General features: G+C 44.8%; 1 protein-coding gene across 2 annotated transcripts in view; it reads right to left on the bottom strand.

Moving 5' to 3' along the window:
- The window catches only part of CCDC57 (coiled-coil domain containing 57), a 121,694-nt gene extending 118,276 nt beyond the window's left edge, over window positions 1–3,418 (bottom strand). The window contains exon 1 of one of the 2 annotated variants that reach the window (XM_054047536.1): window positions 3,337–3,418. Coding sequence is in view for 1 of the 2 variants with exons in the window: in XM_054047535.1 (XP_053903510.1) it covers window positions 2,683–2,737 (55 nt within the window). In the remaining variant the exon portion in view is untranslated. Of the gene's footprint in view, window positions 1–2,682; window positions 2,762–3,336 lie in introns of those variants that run through there. The other variant, XM_054047535.1, reaches the window with a different exon arrangement.
- Between the last annotated feature and the right edge of the window lie 14,735 nt (window positions 3,419–18,153).

Genomic DNA, 18,153 nt, shown 5'->3' with positions numbered 1-18,153 from the left:
CATTTATGAGCAATGTTTCTTTTGTGCTTCTTGTACTTATCAGACAACATTAAAGAAAGGTCTGTTCTTTTTATATCTCCCTCTTACTCCTTTTAGCTGCTGCTGCTCCAAATGCATTTGACTGTTAACACAGCCACAAATGTTAAGTACAATATTTCTAATGCAAAGGAACAAATGCCAAGTTTATACACAGAATGTAACAATATTATCATTAGTTCAAAATCCATTAGTGGGCTGAATCATCTCAAAATATTTCAAACTGCACTGAACAGTTATCTGCTCTGTTAAACAAAAGAGGCTTTTGTGCCAGCCCATAAACAGAGTGGTATCAAAACAGTTTCATAAGTGCTTTTAAAATAAAACCTGACACATACTTCATTAGCTAAACTTGGCCATACAATCTTTAGACAAGACCTTTGTAACAGTCAGAAGGGAGCAAAATTTAGATCTTCCATCTTACTGCCACTCTGTCACCTCCCCTTAAGTATCTATCAAACTGAAGTCACATTTTTTCAAAAGGAGGTTAAACAACATGAAACTTAGAGTAAATCAATCTTTACTTTTACAGGATCTTCCATTTTACATTTAGAAAAAGTGTTAATGTTTTGTGTGCATGTGATTTAACTGAAAATAGTAATTAACAGAGAAAAAATTGTCATTTCTTTTTGGGTTTGTTCTAGTCCCTCAGTATTTCCTTGGTTTAGACGGGGGTGAGGAAAGCTTTAAAAATACAGAACTTAATAATGGGAAGAAAGCATTTGCTTCTGAGAGCAGCAGTATTCACAATAGGGAATTACTAAAACTATGACAGGTATGTATACAGTATTGTGAAAACTACTGCATTATTTTATACAGCAGCTGGAACAAAATCCTGGATGTCTCACAATCAAGCTTCAGTCAGAGTACAGTAAAGACACAGCCCAAGTGGCACCAAAAATTACTTCCTAATGGTCATGGATACAGGCAAGATTTTCATGTTCATATTGCAGGATGTATCTGCAACTTTTGATACAAGAAACAATGAAGTACTGCTAAACTGTCTGCGTAACACAGCTGGGGTAAATCATAACATTACAATGATTCCAATGACTTCTCTCCAGTTGAACCCAAAGAATGATGATTGGTAAGAGGGCCTTTGGGGAAGAGGAGTAATCATGAAGAATCTCACTAGGATCCATACTGAATATCTACATGAGACCACTTAGATTGTGAGATGCTCTGGGCTCAGCTGCCAACAATATGCTGATGACATTCAAATGTCTATCTCATTTGTCACTGATCCAATGACTCCCATTACTAAAAATATTACAATGCCTATAAAAGATCAGATGGCAGCTGGCTCAGACCAACCCAGACAAGACCAAGTGATACTGGCTGAAAGGGGGGGAAGCACTTTGAAGAACTAGCTAGAACTCTGCACACCTCTACCTTTCTGTCAAAGACATACAGGCTCCTTTTGTCAGAATGGTTCAAAGTCTTGGGGTCTGTTTGAATCATCACTAAAGCTTAGCTCACTAGGTAGCACTTGTGGCTAAAAACATTTTTTTTCCAATCTCCAATGCACTAGTTTCAGAGTAACAGCCGTGTTAGTCTGTATCCGCAAAAAGAAGAACAGGAGTACTTGTGGCACCTTAGAGACTAACAAATTTATTAGAGCATAAGCTTTCGTGGACTACAGCCCACTTCTTCGGATGCACTAGGAAACTTTACCCCTACCTCCGGGATGAGAAGCTGGCCCCAGTGATCAATGCATTTGTCACCTCCCAGACAAGATTACTGTACTTCACAGTACACACAAGAGCACATCAAGACTGTACTTCAGTCCTCCCCATTCATTTCCACTACCAGTTTAAGGGCTTTGTCCCAATCTCAAAACAGTGAGTTAAATCACAGCTACATGCATTTAAAGAATGCATTTCAATCTATGAACTGCTAAAACAAATGTCTTTCTTTGGGTCACCATATACCACAAAGCCCAAAACAAAGCACATGAGAGCCAAGGATGAAGTATTCTCAGTTCAAAAGATTCAGCTATGGAACACCGGAAGAGATAGCTTTAATTCAAAATCTGATCCTTTTTATGAAATACTACAAAAACTAGTAGATTACTTCAGGGAACTCAGCTGAAGAAGACTATCCAAGCAATCTTCTCTGAGATTCTTCCTGTCCCACAAGTAAAGGAAGACAGAAGGCAGAAGATTCTGGAACGGAATGGCAAGCTAGGTAAGTACTAAGGTAAAGGTTTTGTGGAACACTGATCCAACTTCTATGGAGGGAAGAAATAAGCACTTAACACTAAATTGAGATGTTGAGAACAAAATTATCAAGAAACCAAAGAACATTAAAAGAATACATTCTTTAATAATCTATATACTAACGTTAGGAATTGGAATTGCTGATCTGGGAGCATAAATTCAATCTAGTTGATATTACTGAAACCTGATGGGATGATTCACACAATTGGAATGTTAAAATCAGTGGTTATAAGATATTTAGGAAGGATTGAGTGGACATAAGGAGAGGGAGAATGGCACTCTACATCAAAAATGGCACAGAAGAAAATTATCTTAAATCCTTATGGATCAATGTCCTAAGAGATACAGCACAAGCTGGAGTACTAACTGTTCTGCTACAGACTACCAAACCATACTAGGGAACACAGTGACCATCCTCTTTATGTACCTATCTGTAACGTAGAAAAAAATATGTTCATGGAGGTCTTCAATTCGAGTGACATATGATGCAGGTTTCATGCTGCCAGTACTAAAACATCCTTGGAATTTCTAAATAGTATAGATGACCATTTCCTAACTCAAAAACTAGTGCAGATAACATGGTTGTATTCTCTGTTCCACCTTGTCCTAACAGAGAAAGAGAAACTGATCACACAACTAAAAGTTAATGCTAGTAGGTACAAGGCGGACTCTCCATAACTGACAATGTTTAATCAAAATTGGATTTTTCCCCCCTAAAATGCATGCTTTAGAAATTATTTTGGGTAAGTTCTATGGGTTGTGCTATACTACAGAGGAAATCAAACTAAATTATTACAATCGTCACAGGGTATCTTAATGGGACAGCAGGAGGCACACCAATGACAGGGCACCCTGGTGGTATGACAGGGAGCGGCAGATGGGGGACGCGTGGGTGACCGAGTGCCCCGGTTCGGGGGCGGGGGGGGAGATGAGAGGAGGCGCGGGGGACCGAGCAGCCCGGTGGGATATGGGGGGCGGGAGGGCCGACGAGGCGCGGGTGACTGGGCGCCCCGACTCGCTGGAGGGGACGCGCGGGTGACTGGGCGCCCGGGCTCGATGGGGGCGAGGGGAGGGAACTCACGAGTTGCTCTCTAAGCGGCGGCGGGTCTCTGCTGAGCAGGCCCCGTCTCCATGGGAACCGTAGCTGCTGCTGGTGTTCCAAGAACACGCCTCCCCAGGGAACGTGGGCCCCAACCCCATCGGGACCGCCCGTGGGGTCCGCTTCAAACCCCTTCCCTCGCGCCCTCATGGAGGCCCCCCCTTGGCCTCTGACCGGGTCTGGCATCATGCCAATATCTTGAGACGCGCCTTGGGTGTTGTGCCAGCTGCTGTGATGTAAACAATGGCAGGAACCGCACCACTGTACTATCCACCCCCCAGTCCACATACCCCATATGCCTCTGCAGCCTTACTCTCCTACCCACTTTCAGTAACTATCATCAACCAAAGCTCCCACTAAAGCATAAGCCAACTCCTCCCCATTATCCCATGTCTCCATTTACCTGAGCTGTCCCCATTGAGGGAGCTGCACTCTATCACTACCCCACCCACTGTTTCATGTTCTCTCTCTCTCTGTGTATATATATATATATGTGTGTGTGTGTGTGTGTGTTAGTCTCTAAGGTGCCACAAGTACTCCTGTTCTTTTTACCACCCCACCAATGTACCATCCACCCTATTCAACCCTCTACCCCATAAACCCCTCCACCAAATCTCTATCCACCCTCACCCCATCAACCCACATCCGGTCACGCTCAGCCCATTCCAATACTTCTATCAAACAACCCTCACCAATGCCCCATTCACCTATCAACCTCTCACCAGTGTATTATCTACCAATGTCCCCACTGACGACTCATCCATCTATATCCCCCCATTAACACCCATCATCTCACATTCACCATCAACCCATTCTCTAATCAAGTCCTCAAATCCCCCATCAACCTCACCAACCCCCTAGCTACCCATTTCCCCCACCAACCTGTGCTCCCAAAAATTCCCCACCAAGGCCCTATCCACTCATATCCCTCATCAACCCCCAGAATCTATCAGTCCTTTACCAATTTCCCATTCATCTGTCCCTTATTCATCTACATCATCTAAGCCCCCATGAACATGCTCTGCCATAGGAGATTCATACAATTTCCTTCATTTTCTTCAATCATGTGGTCATCATACCTCCCATTCGCTAGTTCTGGCTGTCCCGCCCATTATTATCCAATTTAAGCCCTTTACCTCCTACCAGCTCTCTCTCCACACACAATTAGCTAGTATCAGTCCCTTTCCCCAAAATTGCCTCTAACTCTACCTTTATTAGTGTTGCGAATTATACCTATAGGTCACGCGCAGTTCGAGTCTAGGCTGAGGCACATAAACAAATCCACGACTGCAGAGTATCCAAAGATAACAGGTTTATTATGCCCGAGTGCGGTGCCCCCCTGCTAATCAGGGAGGGACCCAAAATGGAGGTTACACAAAGATTATATACCTTTAAGCAAGGCATGCTGCCCTCGTGCATCGTAAGCCTTAGCCAATAAACAAGCCTTTTTCTTATCTACCACCTATCCCCGCTAGGCCCTTGCCCATGCTGCCTAGGGTTGCAACTACTTAGGCATGCGGTTAGCTTTTTTCCCTGTTGCCCTTATCTCTTTGTGTCCAGATGTCCCCCTTCCTCCCCCCTTGTCTCCTGGTATGCGATGTGCTTGCTTCTAGCTAAGGGCGGGCCCAAACCAAAATGGAATTACATAAGCAAATTTTCCTTAACATTAGGAAGTACTAAACATCACCATCACACCCCTTCCCGTCTTCCCCAACAAACAGGTGTCAGCCCTGTTCTTTTAGCTCCTCCCCGATTATGCAGTATTGTCCCCTTTACCTACATTTTCCACAAATTCTCCCTCCCCCTTGGCAGGTATCAGCCCCTTCACTCTATCACTGGTTTAAGGCAATGCACCAACTGCATGTTGTCTTTTTTTGTGACCTAACCAGGGTTCAAATTTGTGGGTGAGGGCCAATAGGCCAGGATTCTTCTCCTTCACCATTGAGAGGGCACAGACCACTCACAGCAGCACCCTTCATCCCAGCCATAACCCTAATCCTAGCCTGGTCCAGAGGGGAAGCCCAGTGGGGCAGAGTTTTGGTTGGCATGTGAACCTGCTCCACATTCACCCCACAGTGGCAGCTCCTGTCCTACAGGGCTGGGCCCAGCTCCCCATTCTGGGAATTGCGACCTGGCACAAGTGGTCACACTGCCACTCAGGTTTAGCACAGTCACCCCTCTATCATGACAGTCATGACCCACTGTTTGGGAAACCACACTATATTACATGAGCACACATGTCCCTCCCCTAATATTATTCCTTTTATACCCCCATCCCAACATCTAGTATCAGCCTCTTCCTCAATTCTATCGCTTTCTCCCCCTCACACACATACATTAGCTCAGTAGTTCTCAACCTGGGGTGCATGTACCCCTGGGGGTACACAGAGGTCTTACAGGGGTACTCAACTCATCTAGAGCAGTGTTACTCAACCTGGAGGTTGCAACCCCCAGGGGGATCATGGGACAGGTTTGGGGGGGGGGGTCACAAGTGCAGGGCCAGCATTAGGGGTAGCAAGCAGTGCAATTGCCCAGGGCCTCGTGCAGCTAAGTTACATGCTTCATCTCCAGGGGGTGAGGGTTCTGGCTTCAGACAAGGCTCACAAGTGAAAAACAAGCTCAAGTATCACACTGAAATGCAAGTACAATATTTATATTCTAAGAACGTTGTTTTATAATTATTTGGTAAAAATGAGAAAGTAAGCACTTTTTCAGTAATAGCATGCTATCACACTTGTATTTTTATGTCTGATTTTGTAAGCAAGTAGTTTTTAAGTGAGGTGAAACTTGGGGTATGCAAGACAAATCAGAATCCTGAAAGGGGTACAGTAGTCTGGAAAGGTTGAGAACCATTGCACTAGCTGATATTTAGCTTAAAGTGAAAGTTAAGGGGTGATTTGATTACAGTCTGCCAGTATCTATATGGGAACATATATGTAATAATGGGTTCTTCAGTCTAACAGAGAAAAGCCTAACATGATCCAATGGCTGAAAGTTGAAGCTAGACAAATTCAGACTGGAACTAAGATGTAAATTTTTAAATGGTGAGAGGAATCAACCCCTGGAGCAATTTACCAAGGGGCATGGTGGAGTCTGCATTACTGACAATGTATAGGTCAGTACTGGGTGTTATTCTAAAAAGATGCTCTGTGAATTATGTTAGATATGTTTATGGGCTATGTAATACAGGAGGTCAGATTAAATTATCATGATGGTCCCTTCTGGCCTTGGAATTTGTGAATCCATTATATAAGTCCCTTCCCTCAGTGCCTCTTCCCACATATTCCATCCCCACCCCTAGGTTATCTAGTATCAACTGATTTCTTCCCACCCCATCCTGCACACAAGCTGTATTTCTGAAGGATAGTGCCATGACTCCTTTTAGCTGCAGCTCTTAGGAGTAGTTATGTAATGAGCAGACTCCCAACACCTATTACACATTACTTGGGAAGGTTCTGAAGAGTTCATAACAATCAAACTCATGTCTAGCAAATAGAGGTGATTGCATAATGCAGGAATAGGGATTTTTGTTAATGAGACATTGCTAGGAACCCATAATTTAAAGTTATTTTTAATATATCCAGAAACCAAAATAAGATTTGAACTCCTTCTTCTCCTCCTTCCCGTACTCAATTAACTATCTATGTGAGATGGAGGAAGAAGCAGGATGTAAAGTATCATCCGCTTTAGTGACTCTCAATGACTCATCTGTCTGGCAAGCAAGTAGTTAACTTACTGACATGTTTGTTCACTGATGATTTATCTCAAGTTTCCAGGTTCTGCCAGACTAAAGAGACCTCATGCCTCCTTTTTCCAACCAGAGCCTTATAGAAATTAGCATTATGGTAGAGGTGTATAGGATCAACAACAACAAAGAAGTTGTTGCATTGTCACTGATTCAGGCATATTTCTTATTTGGATAATAAAATAAATGCTTTTAAGAATAACAATATAATGTCCTCCCCAATAATAAGGGACTTATAGCCACCAAGAAGGTTTTTCCATTAATTGTTATAAAAACTAGACTCAATGATGAGTAATTTGCCCTTTGAGATGCCTGATGTTTAATTTGACTATATATATATATATATATATATAAATTGACACCTTTTCTGAACAGAAGAATAGGATTTGTCTCAAACTTAAAAAAAAAAAAAATCTCTGGTCTAAGAACAAGCTGGGAATCTTTTGGCCCCAAAAGAAAAATTTTCAGAACGTTCTGAGCATGTGAAAGTTGGGTTATAATGAGAGTACTAACACAACCTTTACTATATAGTAGTCCTACCTAACCATCCATCATTGTAACAAAATGCACATAGTACAGCTGGACACTAGGAGTCTCCTTCCTTGGAGGTTTTTAAGGCCCGGCTTGACAAAGCCCTGGCTGGGATGATTTAGCTGGGAATTGGTCCTGCTTTGAGCAGGGGGTTGGACTAGATGACCTCTTGAGGTCCCTTCCAACTCTGATATTCTATGATTCTATGACTAAGCACAGGTCCACACAACAATTTAGTGCATGGCAAGCTGAAGTGTAAGTCTACAGTGCTCGAGTTCGCCACACACTAGCTGTTGACTCTGTTACTGAGCTCTACAAATTCTATAGTGGGCTTTGGCCTACTGCTGTTTCAAAAAGCAAAAGGTCAAAACACACTAAAGAACTTTAAGTGCACAGTAACAGGGTCCACATGGCAACTTAATACACAGCAGGCTAGCAACTGTAGATTTACACCCCAGCTTCCCATGTGCTAATTCTCTCTATGGACAAGCTCTAAGGCCCAGATCCTCAAAGGCAGCACCCAAATCTATATTTCACAATAACTACAGGTGTATGAAGTCATGCCTTATGACTTAGCTGGATGGTGGAGTTGAAGTCTGAAAAAAGGGTGTAGTGCCCTTTCCTGTGAATCCCTAGCTGTCCTCTTCCGGTGCAAGGTAGGCTTACCAGATACAGCTGGGAATCAGTTCTTTCTGGGAAGGCAGAGCCTCAAGGCTAAGTCTTTCCTTTGTGGCACTAGGTGCTCCTGGTCAATATCAAGCCTTGGCTATCCACTAGATTGCGTTACAGAAGAGGGCTACCAGGCTCAGTTGGCAGGTAGCCTCTCAGGTTGAGAAAGACAAAATGGAGTCCGGGATCCTCTGTCACGGAGAGCAACTCACAAGCTGCACCGTCTTCTTCTGCTGTAACCTGACCCACGGTAACTAGCTCCACCCAAGAGAGGTGATGGCTAGGGAGCTAGAAACCCAACCATGGGTCCCGTTGCTGGACCATAGGCCTGGTCTACACTACAAAGTTAGGTCGACATATGCCGCGTTAGGTCAAGTTAATAAAGTATGTGTCTACACTACTGAGTCCCTTCCACCAACCTAAAGGTCTTGTAAACTCAACCTCTGTCCTCCATCTCTGCGAGAGGTGTAGCGCTTCAATAAACATTCACACGTCGACATGGGGATAGTGTAGACACTGTGCTGTGTAATTCAAATGAATTAGCCTCTAGAAGGTGTCCCACAGTGCTCCACAGTGACCGCTCTGGAGAGCACTTTCAATTCCAATGCACTTCAGCCAGGTACACAGGAAACAGCCACCCCCCTGTTAAAGACCTGGGAACTTTTGAATTTTCATTTCCTGTTTGATCAGCATGGAGAGCTCATCAGCACAGCTGACCATGGATACTCAAGGCCACAAATGCACTCCAACATGGAGAGCACACCAGGAGGTAGTGGATCTTATTGCTGTGTGGGTAGAAGAGTCTATGCAGGCAGAGCTCCGAACCAGCAGAAGAAACGTTAACATGTATGCCAAAATCGCGCAGGGCATGGGGGAGAAGGGCTACACCAGGGACACACAGCAGTGCCGCGTGAAAATAAAGGAGCATTGGCAAGTATATCAGAAGACAAGGCAGGTGAACAGTTTCTCTGGTTCTGAGCTACAGACATGCCACTTCTATTAGGAGCTGCATGCAGTTCTAGGTGGCCACCCCACCACTACCCCAAAACGCTCCATGGACACCTTCTTCCCTGGGGCGACCTCGGGCAACAACAAGGACGACATTGTTGACGAGGAAGAGGAGGATGAGAATGCGTGGCAGGCAAATGGAGGATCCATTCTCCCCGACAGCCAAGACCTTTTTTTAACTCTGGAGCCCATCGCCTCACAGGACCAAACAGCCAAAATGCTTCTGAAATAAATGTAGTCAAACTTTACTAATTCTGGGTCACTGAGAATGAAAATGATGCTTAAAATTGTTGATTGGCTCTAGTTTTCAAGATATGCTATTGGGTCAGTATATACGACCCTTGACTTGGGAATGGCGGAGGATAAGTGAGTTATAAAGGGAAGGGATCTCAATTTAAACCAGAAATGACTAAAATACATCTTTGACTAGATCTATGAATAAATCTATGACTGGGTTTGGACAGTACTTGCTTTTTAGGCAAAACAATGAATGATGCAATCTGAAGCTGGTATTGCATCATACAGGATATGAATTGCATCATGTTAGTCCTAGAAGTCATGGATGATGCAATCATAACGAAGCTTACATCACTCTGCTGAACAAATTGCCAAATATAAGCTCTAGAAATCATAGTGTCATGCTCTCTTATTTGTCAGTGTTTGATTTTGCAAAGGGACACATTTCTGTTTAGCCAAAGTGAGCAGAGATGCCTCGTACTTGTGTGAACAGTGCAGATAACTTCTGCTATGTTTGTGGTGAAATGACTTTTGCATCACAAAAGCACAGTATAACCACTATGGTTAAAAGCAACAGAGGGTCCTGTGGCACCTTTAAGACTAACAGAAGTATTGGGAGAATAAGCTTTCGTGGGTAAGAACTTCACTTCTTGCATCTGAAGAAGTGAGGTTCTTACCCACGAAAGCTTATGCTCCCAATACTTCTGTTAATCGTAAAGGTACCACAGGACCCTCTGTTGCTTTTTACAGATTCAGACTAACACAGCTACCCCCCTGATACTTGACACTATGGTTAAGAAAGCCTATCACCTTTATTTTGGCTGCAAAATTGGAGATCAGGACAAGAGGTAGGCCCCCACACATATGCTGCAACACTTGTGCAAAAAAATCTTCGCCAGTGGTTGAACAGGAAAAGGAAATCTATGCCTTTTGCAGTGCCAATGATTTGGAGAGAGCCAACAGATCATACCAGCAATTGTTACTTCTGCATGGTGCCTCCAGTTGGGAAAGGTGTGTCAAAGAAGAAAAAGTGGACTGTGCATTATCCAAACATTCCATCAGCTATACGCCCAGTACCCCACGGAGAAGGACTGCCGGTTCCTGATGCACCAGAATCATTCTCACTTGAGTCAGACGAGGAAGAGGAAGAGGATGAAACTTCTGGTCCTGAACCATCAATGTCACAGGACCCACATTTTCTCCCATCCTCCTCCTCTGAACCACACCTCATAACACAAGGTGAACTGAATGACCTTGTCAGGGATTTGGAACTACCCAAGAGTAACGCAGAGCTGTTGGGCTCCAGACTACAGCAGTGGAATCTCCTGGCAGGTGATGTTAGGGTTTCCATGTTCCGTGACCGTCAAAAGGATCTTGTCCCATTCTTCTTCATGGAAGGTGATCTTGTAGCCTGCAACAACATCGATGGTGTGATGGCAGCCCTCAACATAGTTCACGATCCAGATGAGTGGAGACTGTTAATTGATTCATCGAAGACGAGTCTTAAAGCTGTTTTACTGCATAATGGCAATGTTTTGCAATCAATTCCAGTTGATCATGCAGTCCATATGAAGGAAACCTATGACAACATGAGACAACTTTTGAGGTGCATAAACTATGACCAACATCAGTGGCAGCTTTGTGGAGATTTGAAGGTTGTTGCTCTCTTGCTTGGTCTGCAGACTGGATACACAAAGTACTGCTGTTTTCTCCCACTACATCAAGAAAGATTGGCCACTCCGACAGTCATTGGAGCCTGGGAGGAAAAGTGTTCAGCATCCACCACTTGTTGAATCAAGGAAGATTTTGTTACCACCCTTACACATCAAGCTGGGTCTGATGAAGAACTTTGTCAAGGCTATTGACAAAACACAAGCAGCTTTCAAGTACCTCCGTGGAAAATTTCCAAGGTTAAGTGAAGCTAAGATAAAGGAAGGTGTCTTTGTTGGTCCTCAGATTCGTGAACTTCTTCGAGAAGATGCATTTGACTATGCACTGCGTGGCAAGGAAAAGATGGCATGGAAAGCCTTCCAGTTAGTGGCAATAAATTTTCTCGGAAACAACAAGGCAGACAACTACAGGTTGTTGGTGGAAAACCTCCTCAAGGCATACAAAAGCCTTGGTTGCAACATGTCACTAAAGATACATTTTTTTGCACTCTCATCTAGATTTTTTTCCACCGAACAGCGGAGCAGAGCACGGCGAGCGATTTCACCAGGACATTGCAACAATGGAGAAACGCTATCAGGGCAAATGGAGCCCATCAATGCTTGCAGATTATTGCTGGACAGTGACAAGAGATGCTCCATTTAATGAATACAAGAGACAAGCCAAGAAGCGCTGAGTAGACACTGAATAGGACTAAACTATGTACATAATAGTTTTTTGCCTTTTGTTTCATAATAAATTTTATTTATATAACCCTCTTGTTGATTTTTAAAGTGTTACATAAACAGGACAGGTGAAATATTATCATGTAAAGCAACCATAAACACATGAAAAGACAGGTTTACAATTTATGATTAAAACTCTACTATCTACACAATATACATAGACATAAAATGTAAAAACTTAAATATCTTAGAAACAGTAGCCAATCAGTTGTTTTAATTGTCATATTTGAATTCAGCACATCAAAATACATAATAAATAGCACATTTTATCTCTGAAGCAGACGACTTCTCAAAAATTGTAGACCAGTGTTATCGAAGGAGCGTGAGGCTGGGGAAGCCACCTCTGGTGAGTACACATTTTCAATCAAACTGTAGGAGTTACATGGTATTATTTTTAATGTTGAGTTTCAATAAAAACATTGGGATAGTGGTTATCAGCAGCCACTCCAGCTACATAGAGGGTGCTCTCTGAAAAAGACTGTTTATATGCCAAGGGATGGCCTGGAAATCCTCCATGAAGATCTCTAGGAAGCTTTTATGGAGGTACTCTGCAGAAGGTTTCTGGGAAGGGCTGCCTTATTTCATCCACCACGGTAGGACACTTTCCCATGCCACTCCAATATTAACTCTTCTGCCATCATTGCAGCACTCAGCATTGCAGAATAAGGACCAGGCCTGTACCCAGATGCTTGCAGCATCTGCTCCCTTATGTTTCCGACTCTGTTACCCTCGGAGAGTCATATCGCATATGGTCACGTAGGAGAAATTGGGGGAGTTTTAGATGCTAGCCCTTAAACCACAAGCAATTCAACAGGTAATCCACCCCATTTGGTGAATTTTGGGTCACACAATCACGCTTTCCCAAGCATGCCCTGGTTGTGGCTGGAAGGGATCACCCTGTATTGCAGCCAGCATTTTAAAAGGGTGGGGTGGGCGTCACTTCCTGTTCATCTCCCTTCTACCTCAACCTGGTATAACAATCAAACTATTTGCTGGGTTTTACACTGGTGCCTGTCCTCAAGCACCATCCAGGTTGCTATGGGAAAGGGGGCTGTGCTGAGGTCAGAACCATTGATCCAAGGATGTCTTAACAAAAACTGCAGCACAAGACCTCTCGCCTATGTCTCGTGGCTTTACTCACCCTGGCTGAAGCAGCAAACAGACTCTTGCAGTAGCCAGCGGTTCTGCTTACGTTGTGGCTTGCATGGAAGTGCATTGAGGGGTATTTCTTTTATAAAAAAGATTTAACCTTGCACCAGAAACAATGTATGCATTGTCAATGCTACCCTTGTGCTTTGTATTCTTTGCAGCTGAAACTTTATCCATAGGCGCATCTTCCACACCGGGACAGAGACTTTCCCAGATTAAAAGGCGGTGTGGCAGAGCTCCTACCTTGTCTCACTGGGTCCCACACTTCCAGGCTGATTATGCTAGACTCAGACACCTTCCACGTAGCCCTTTTTTCTCAAGGGGCAAGGGTCACAGCCTACTGAGCCATTTTCATCATAAGCCAGCAACAGAGGTAGGAAGAAGCAACTCTCCCTTGCACAGGCTCTGTTGCTTCACAGTCTCTGTGATTAATGGGGGAGAGTGGGGGGAACCCGGGCCCGCCCTCTACTCCAGGTTCCAGCTCAGGGACCCTAATAGCAGCAACCCTTGGTAGCTGACTTTGAAACAGAACGGGTACAATTCCCTGGGCCACTTCCCCGCAGCAGCCCCCTACACTTCCTCACCATCTACTTCACCCTTACCTCAAGGCCTCCTCCCCTGTGCTGGATAGGGTTTGTACTGCCTAGTTTCTCCAGCAGTGTGACTTCCTCCTACCGCTCCTAACACACGCACCCACCTGGCTAACTGGGAGGCTTTTAACTAGTTTCAGACAGCCCTTGATTGGCTTCAGGTGTCCCAATCAACCTAGCTGTCTTCACTGCTTTCTGGAAGGATCTTAATTGGCCCCAGATGTCTTAATTGACCTGGAGCAACTGCCATTTGCTTACCCTGCTAACAGGGATCTGTTTAGCCTGGGGCTAATATATCTGTCTCCCACTACTTTCCTATAGGCATCTGGCCTTGCCCTGTCACAGCAGAAAAAGAAGACTCAGGAGGATATGTTCAATGAGCTAATGCGTGCCCCCAAGAATGACAAGATGGAGCTTAGCACATGGAGGATTGCACTGTTGGAGAGCCTGCATAATGACCGTGAGGACACGAGAGCATGCAGGGAACATAAGTCTGACAAGCAAGATGAGATGGTGTGGATTATGATGAAGCAAACAGACATATTGAGGCATCTGGTTGAGGTTCAAGAAAGGCATCTGGACTTTAGAGTCCCACTGCAGCCTATGCTGAACCTGCTGTCATCGTCGCCAAGTTCCACATCCTCCTCTCCCAGACTTCCTAGGATGGGGGAGGGGAGAGAGTCCGGTATCCCTTGCACTCAACTCCAGGGGAGGGTACAAGGACCAGAAGGCACCCATTCCCATTCCCTTTGATGTTATTGCAGTGCAATTGTAAGCAAGCTGTCCTTGTTCCCCTCTCCCCCAGTGTTATCAGCCCTTTAGCCCCATGTTATCTTACTTTTCTTTGCTGTCTCTCAGTGTTTGTGAGCATAATAAAAATTGATGGATTGAGGAAAAAAGGCTCTTTATTCATTCAGCACATTGTGGATAGCAGGGGTGTAGTTTACAGGGGAGTACATGCAATGAAGGGGACAGTTTGGCAAGGAACACTACACAAGTGTTGCATTACTGTGGGTCATTGATTAAACTAGTTTTCAAAGCCTCACGGAGACACACCATGCCTCAATGTGCTCTTCTTATTGCCCTGGTGTCTGGCTGCTCAAAATTGGATGCCAGGCAATCTGCCTCAACCTCCCACCCCACCAGAAACTCTTCTCCCTTTGTTTCACAGATATTATGGAGCACACTGCATGCAGCAACAACAATGGGGATATTGCTTTAACTGAGGTCTAACCTAGTAAGCTAACTATGCCAGCCGGCTTTTAAACGTCCAAAGGCACATTCCACCACCATTCTGCACTTGCTCAGCCTATGGTTGAACTGCTCCTTACTGTTGTTCAGGATGCCTGTGTACCGCTTCATGAGCCATGGGAGAAAGAGGTAGGCTAGGTCTCCCAGGATCACGATTGGCATTTCATCATCATCAGTGGTTATTCTGTAGTCTGCAAACAAAGTTCCTGCTTGCAGCTTTCTGAACAGACCAGAGTTCTTAAAGATGTGCGCATCATGCACCTTTCCCGACAATCCCACGTTGATGTCAGTGAAAAGGCCCCTGTGATCCACCAGCGCTTGCAACACCAATGAGAAATACCCCTTTCAGTTTATGTACTCTTTGGCAAGATGGTCTGGTGCCAAGATAGGGATATGCGTTCTGTGTATCGCCCCCCACAGTTAGTGGATGGTTTTGCCACGATGGGGTTCCCTATGTTCTGCACGTTTCCCAGAATCATTACCCTTCTTAGCAGAAGTCTATTGATTGCCCTGGCAACTTGGATCACAGCATACCCCAAGGTAGATTTACACACTCCTAATTGATTCTCCACTGACCGGTAGCAGTCTGGCGTTGCAAGAGCAATGCCTTGCAAGATTCCATTCTGAACTGGTTAGCGACCAATCAGTAGCTGTCTGGAGTAGCCAGCTTCCGAATTGCAATAACCATGCATTTCTCCACTGGCAGGACAGCTCTCAATCTCGGGTCCTTGCGCCGCAGGGTGGGGGTGAGCTCAGCACACAGTCCCATGAAAGTGGATTTCTTCATCCGAAAGTTCTGCAACCACTGCTCGTCATCCCAGACTTGCATGATGATGTGATCCCACCACTCAGTGCTTGTTTCCCGAGCCCAAAAGCGGCGTTCCACTGTGGTGAGCATGTCCGTGAATGTCACAAGCAATCTCGTGTCATATGCGTTATGCGTGTCGACATCATTATCGGACTCCTCATTGTCACTTTGTAGCTTAAGAAGTAACTTGACTGCAATTTGTGACGTGCTGGCGAGACCCATCAGCATGTTCCTCACAAATTGGGGATCCATTCCTGCAGACCGAAAGGGAAGACAGAGCGTGCAGTACAAAAACCGTTGAAAGATGACGCCAAATATGGACAGAAGCACAGGGATTGCTGGGATGCGAAGCGATGCATCACAGGGCATTGGGACAGGACCCAGGATGCCCCGCGTCCCCTCCCCCTTCCCACAAGCCACAGTGCCAGAATGGGAAGAGGTGCTTTGTGGGAAACTGCCCATAATGCACTGCTCCCAATGCTGGTGCAAGTGCTGCCAAGTGTGGCTTCGCCACTGCACTTTCAGCTGACAGTATGAACACACAGCAGCGCTTTCTCTGTTGGGGTCTCCAAGGGCTGGTTTAATTCCCGGCACTCTACAACTGCAAGTGTAGCCATGCCCATAGTCAATATTCATGACTTCAGATACAAACATGATAGATGCATACAAATACAGACGCTCCCCAACTTACACAAGCGTTCCATTCTGGAACGCCTTGCGTAACTTGAATTTTGCGTAAGTCGGAAACGTATACCTGACCATTATGCAACAGAAAAAAAAAATAGTTCTAGCTTACAGAACTTTTTCTGTAAATGCAGATTTGCGTAAGTCGGATTTGTGTAACCCGGGGGGCATCTGTAGGATAATCATAGTCAGCAAATCATAACTTTTCCAATTACACCTCACATGACTTATCTTGCATAAAATACATCATAATTATGTCACAATCCTATCATATTAAGATCACTATAAGGAATAGGGGGTGCAGTCCTCCAGTTATCAGCAATTCAAAACTACCCCCTGGGGAGGGGCACATATATTATTTCAAACTGGATTATGCAGGGAACAGCAGACAAATAAAGGATTTTTAGTTTGAAACAGGGTCAGGGCCTTTTTATTTTTTGTGATTCAGCAAAAGGACAGGACTTGTGGTCCATGCAGGGCCCAAGTCCTTAGGGAAGGGTTGGAAGGACAGGGCCTACTGAGGCCCTGTGAGACTATGGGCTTGTTCTCAGCTGAATCAGTGATGAACTTAAAACCACAAAGAACCCCTTGGGTAGAATTTTGAAGGATTTCTCCTGCCAGAGCCCATGTTAGGCTTGGGGTGATCTCTGGTAAGCATATTATCATGCATGTACATTCTTTTATTTTTAATATGTTTTCTCTGTTGTTATTTTACTTTAAGAATAAAATAGGCTTGCATAGGAAAGGGTCAGTGAACAGATTTTCCAGGGAGAAAGGTGAAATCTGAGCAATTCCAGAGAAGTCTGCAGCTTGGGTGGGGAGAGGGGTCAGAGATAAAAGATACAACCCCATTAAATTTCACATTGCCTGTGTCCTAAAAATAATTAATAAAAAAACAAAAATACTTTAATTGGTCAGATTAGAGCTAGAATCTTGAATTTTTATACAGCCGACCATGCAACTGCTCATGAGATCTGCCTTTTGTTCAACATATTGATCTCCCAGCCCTTAAAATACTTGTTTTATTTCTGATATTCAGCACACCCACCATCCTGCATTAACCTTGGTAACAGGGCTCCTGAAATGCAGAGCTCACCACTCAAAATTAACAGCTAAACCAGGGAGAATTAACTGGATCAGAATCACCTGTTTTGGGTGTATAATGATCCCCACACTGATTAATGCAGCCAGTTTGGGTGTGACAGAGCCTGGATAGGTTTGATATAATGAGACACTGAAATAATAACACCAGGCATCTAAGGTGCCTTTAATGCAGGGATCTGCTGCCTAGCTCCCTAATCTTCATGTTAGGGTAAGTGATATGCTCAGGCTCACAGCAAATAGGTGAGTGTCAGAGCCAGTCTGCGAACTCAGGAGTCCTGTATCCCAGCTACCCAAAGCGGCGTGACCCTGGAGCTTGGAAACTGTTAGGATGAGGGGGGAGCCAGTGCCCTGAAACCCGGGGAGTTTAGGACTTTGACTTCTACATGGGACTTCAGGGAATTAGGTCCTAAGGCTCTGGACCTGCTTGTACCCAGACCTTTAGCCCTGAGCCTATTGCCCGGATGGTTCTGGTTAGGTAGCCCGGGAGGGGGTGGCTCCGAATCTGTAGCCCTGGATGTTATGATGATCGTTATGACCAATCTGGCTGTGGCCCGGGTGGGCCCAGGTCGGGGGCTGGCTTGGCTCTGAATTAACCGGGCGATAGGAGGCGTTAGGACCCGTCAGGAGTCC

Source organism: Malaclemys terrapin, chromosome 13 (assembly GCF_027887155.1).
Source record: "Malaclemys terrapin pileata isolate rMalTer1 chromosome 13, rMalTer1.hap1, whole genome shotgun sequence".
NCBI classification, from domain to species: Eukaryota; Metazoa; Chordata; order Testudines; family Emydidae; genus Malaclemys; species Malaclemys terrapin.
Note: the sequence above shows the minus strand (reverse complement) of the source record. Positions and strands in the feature narration are given on the sequence as shown.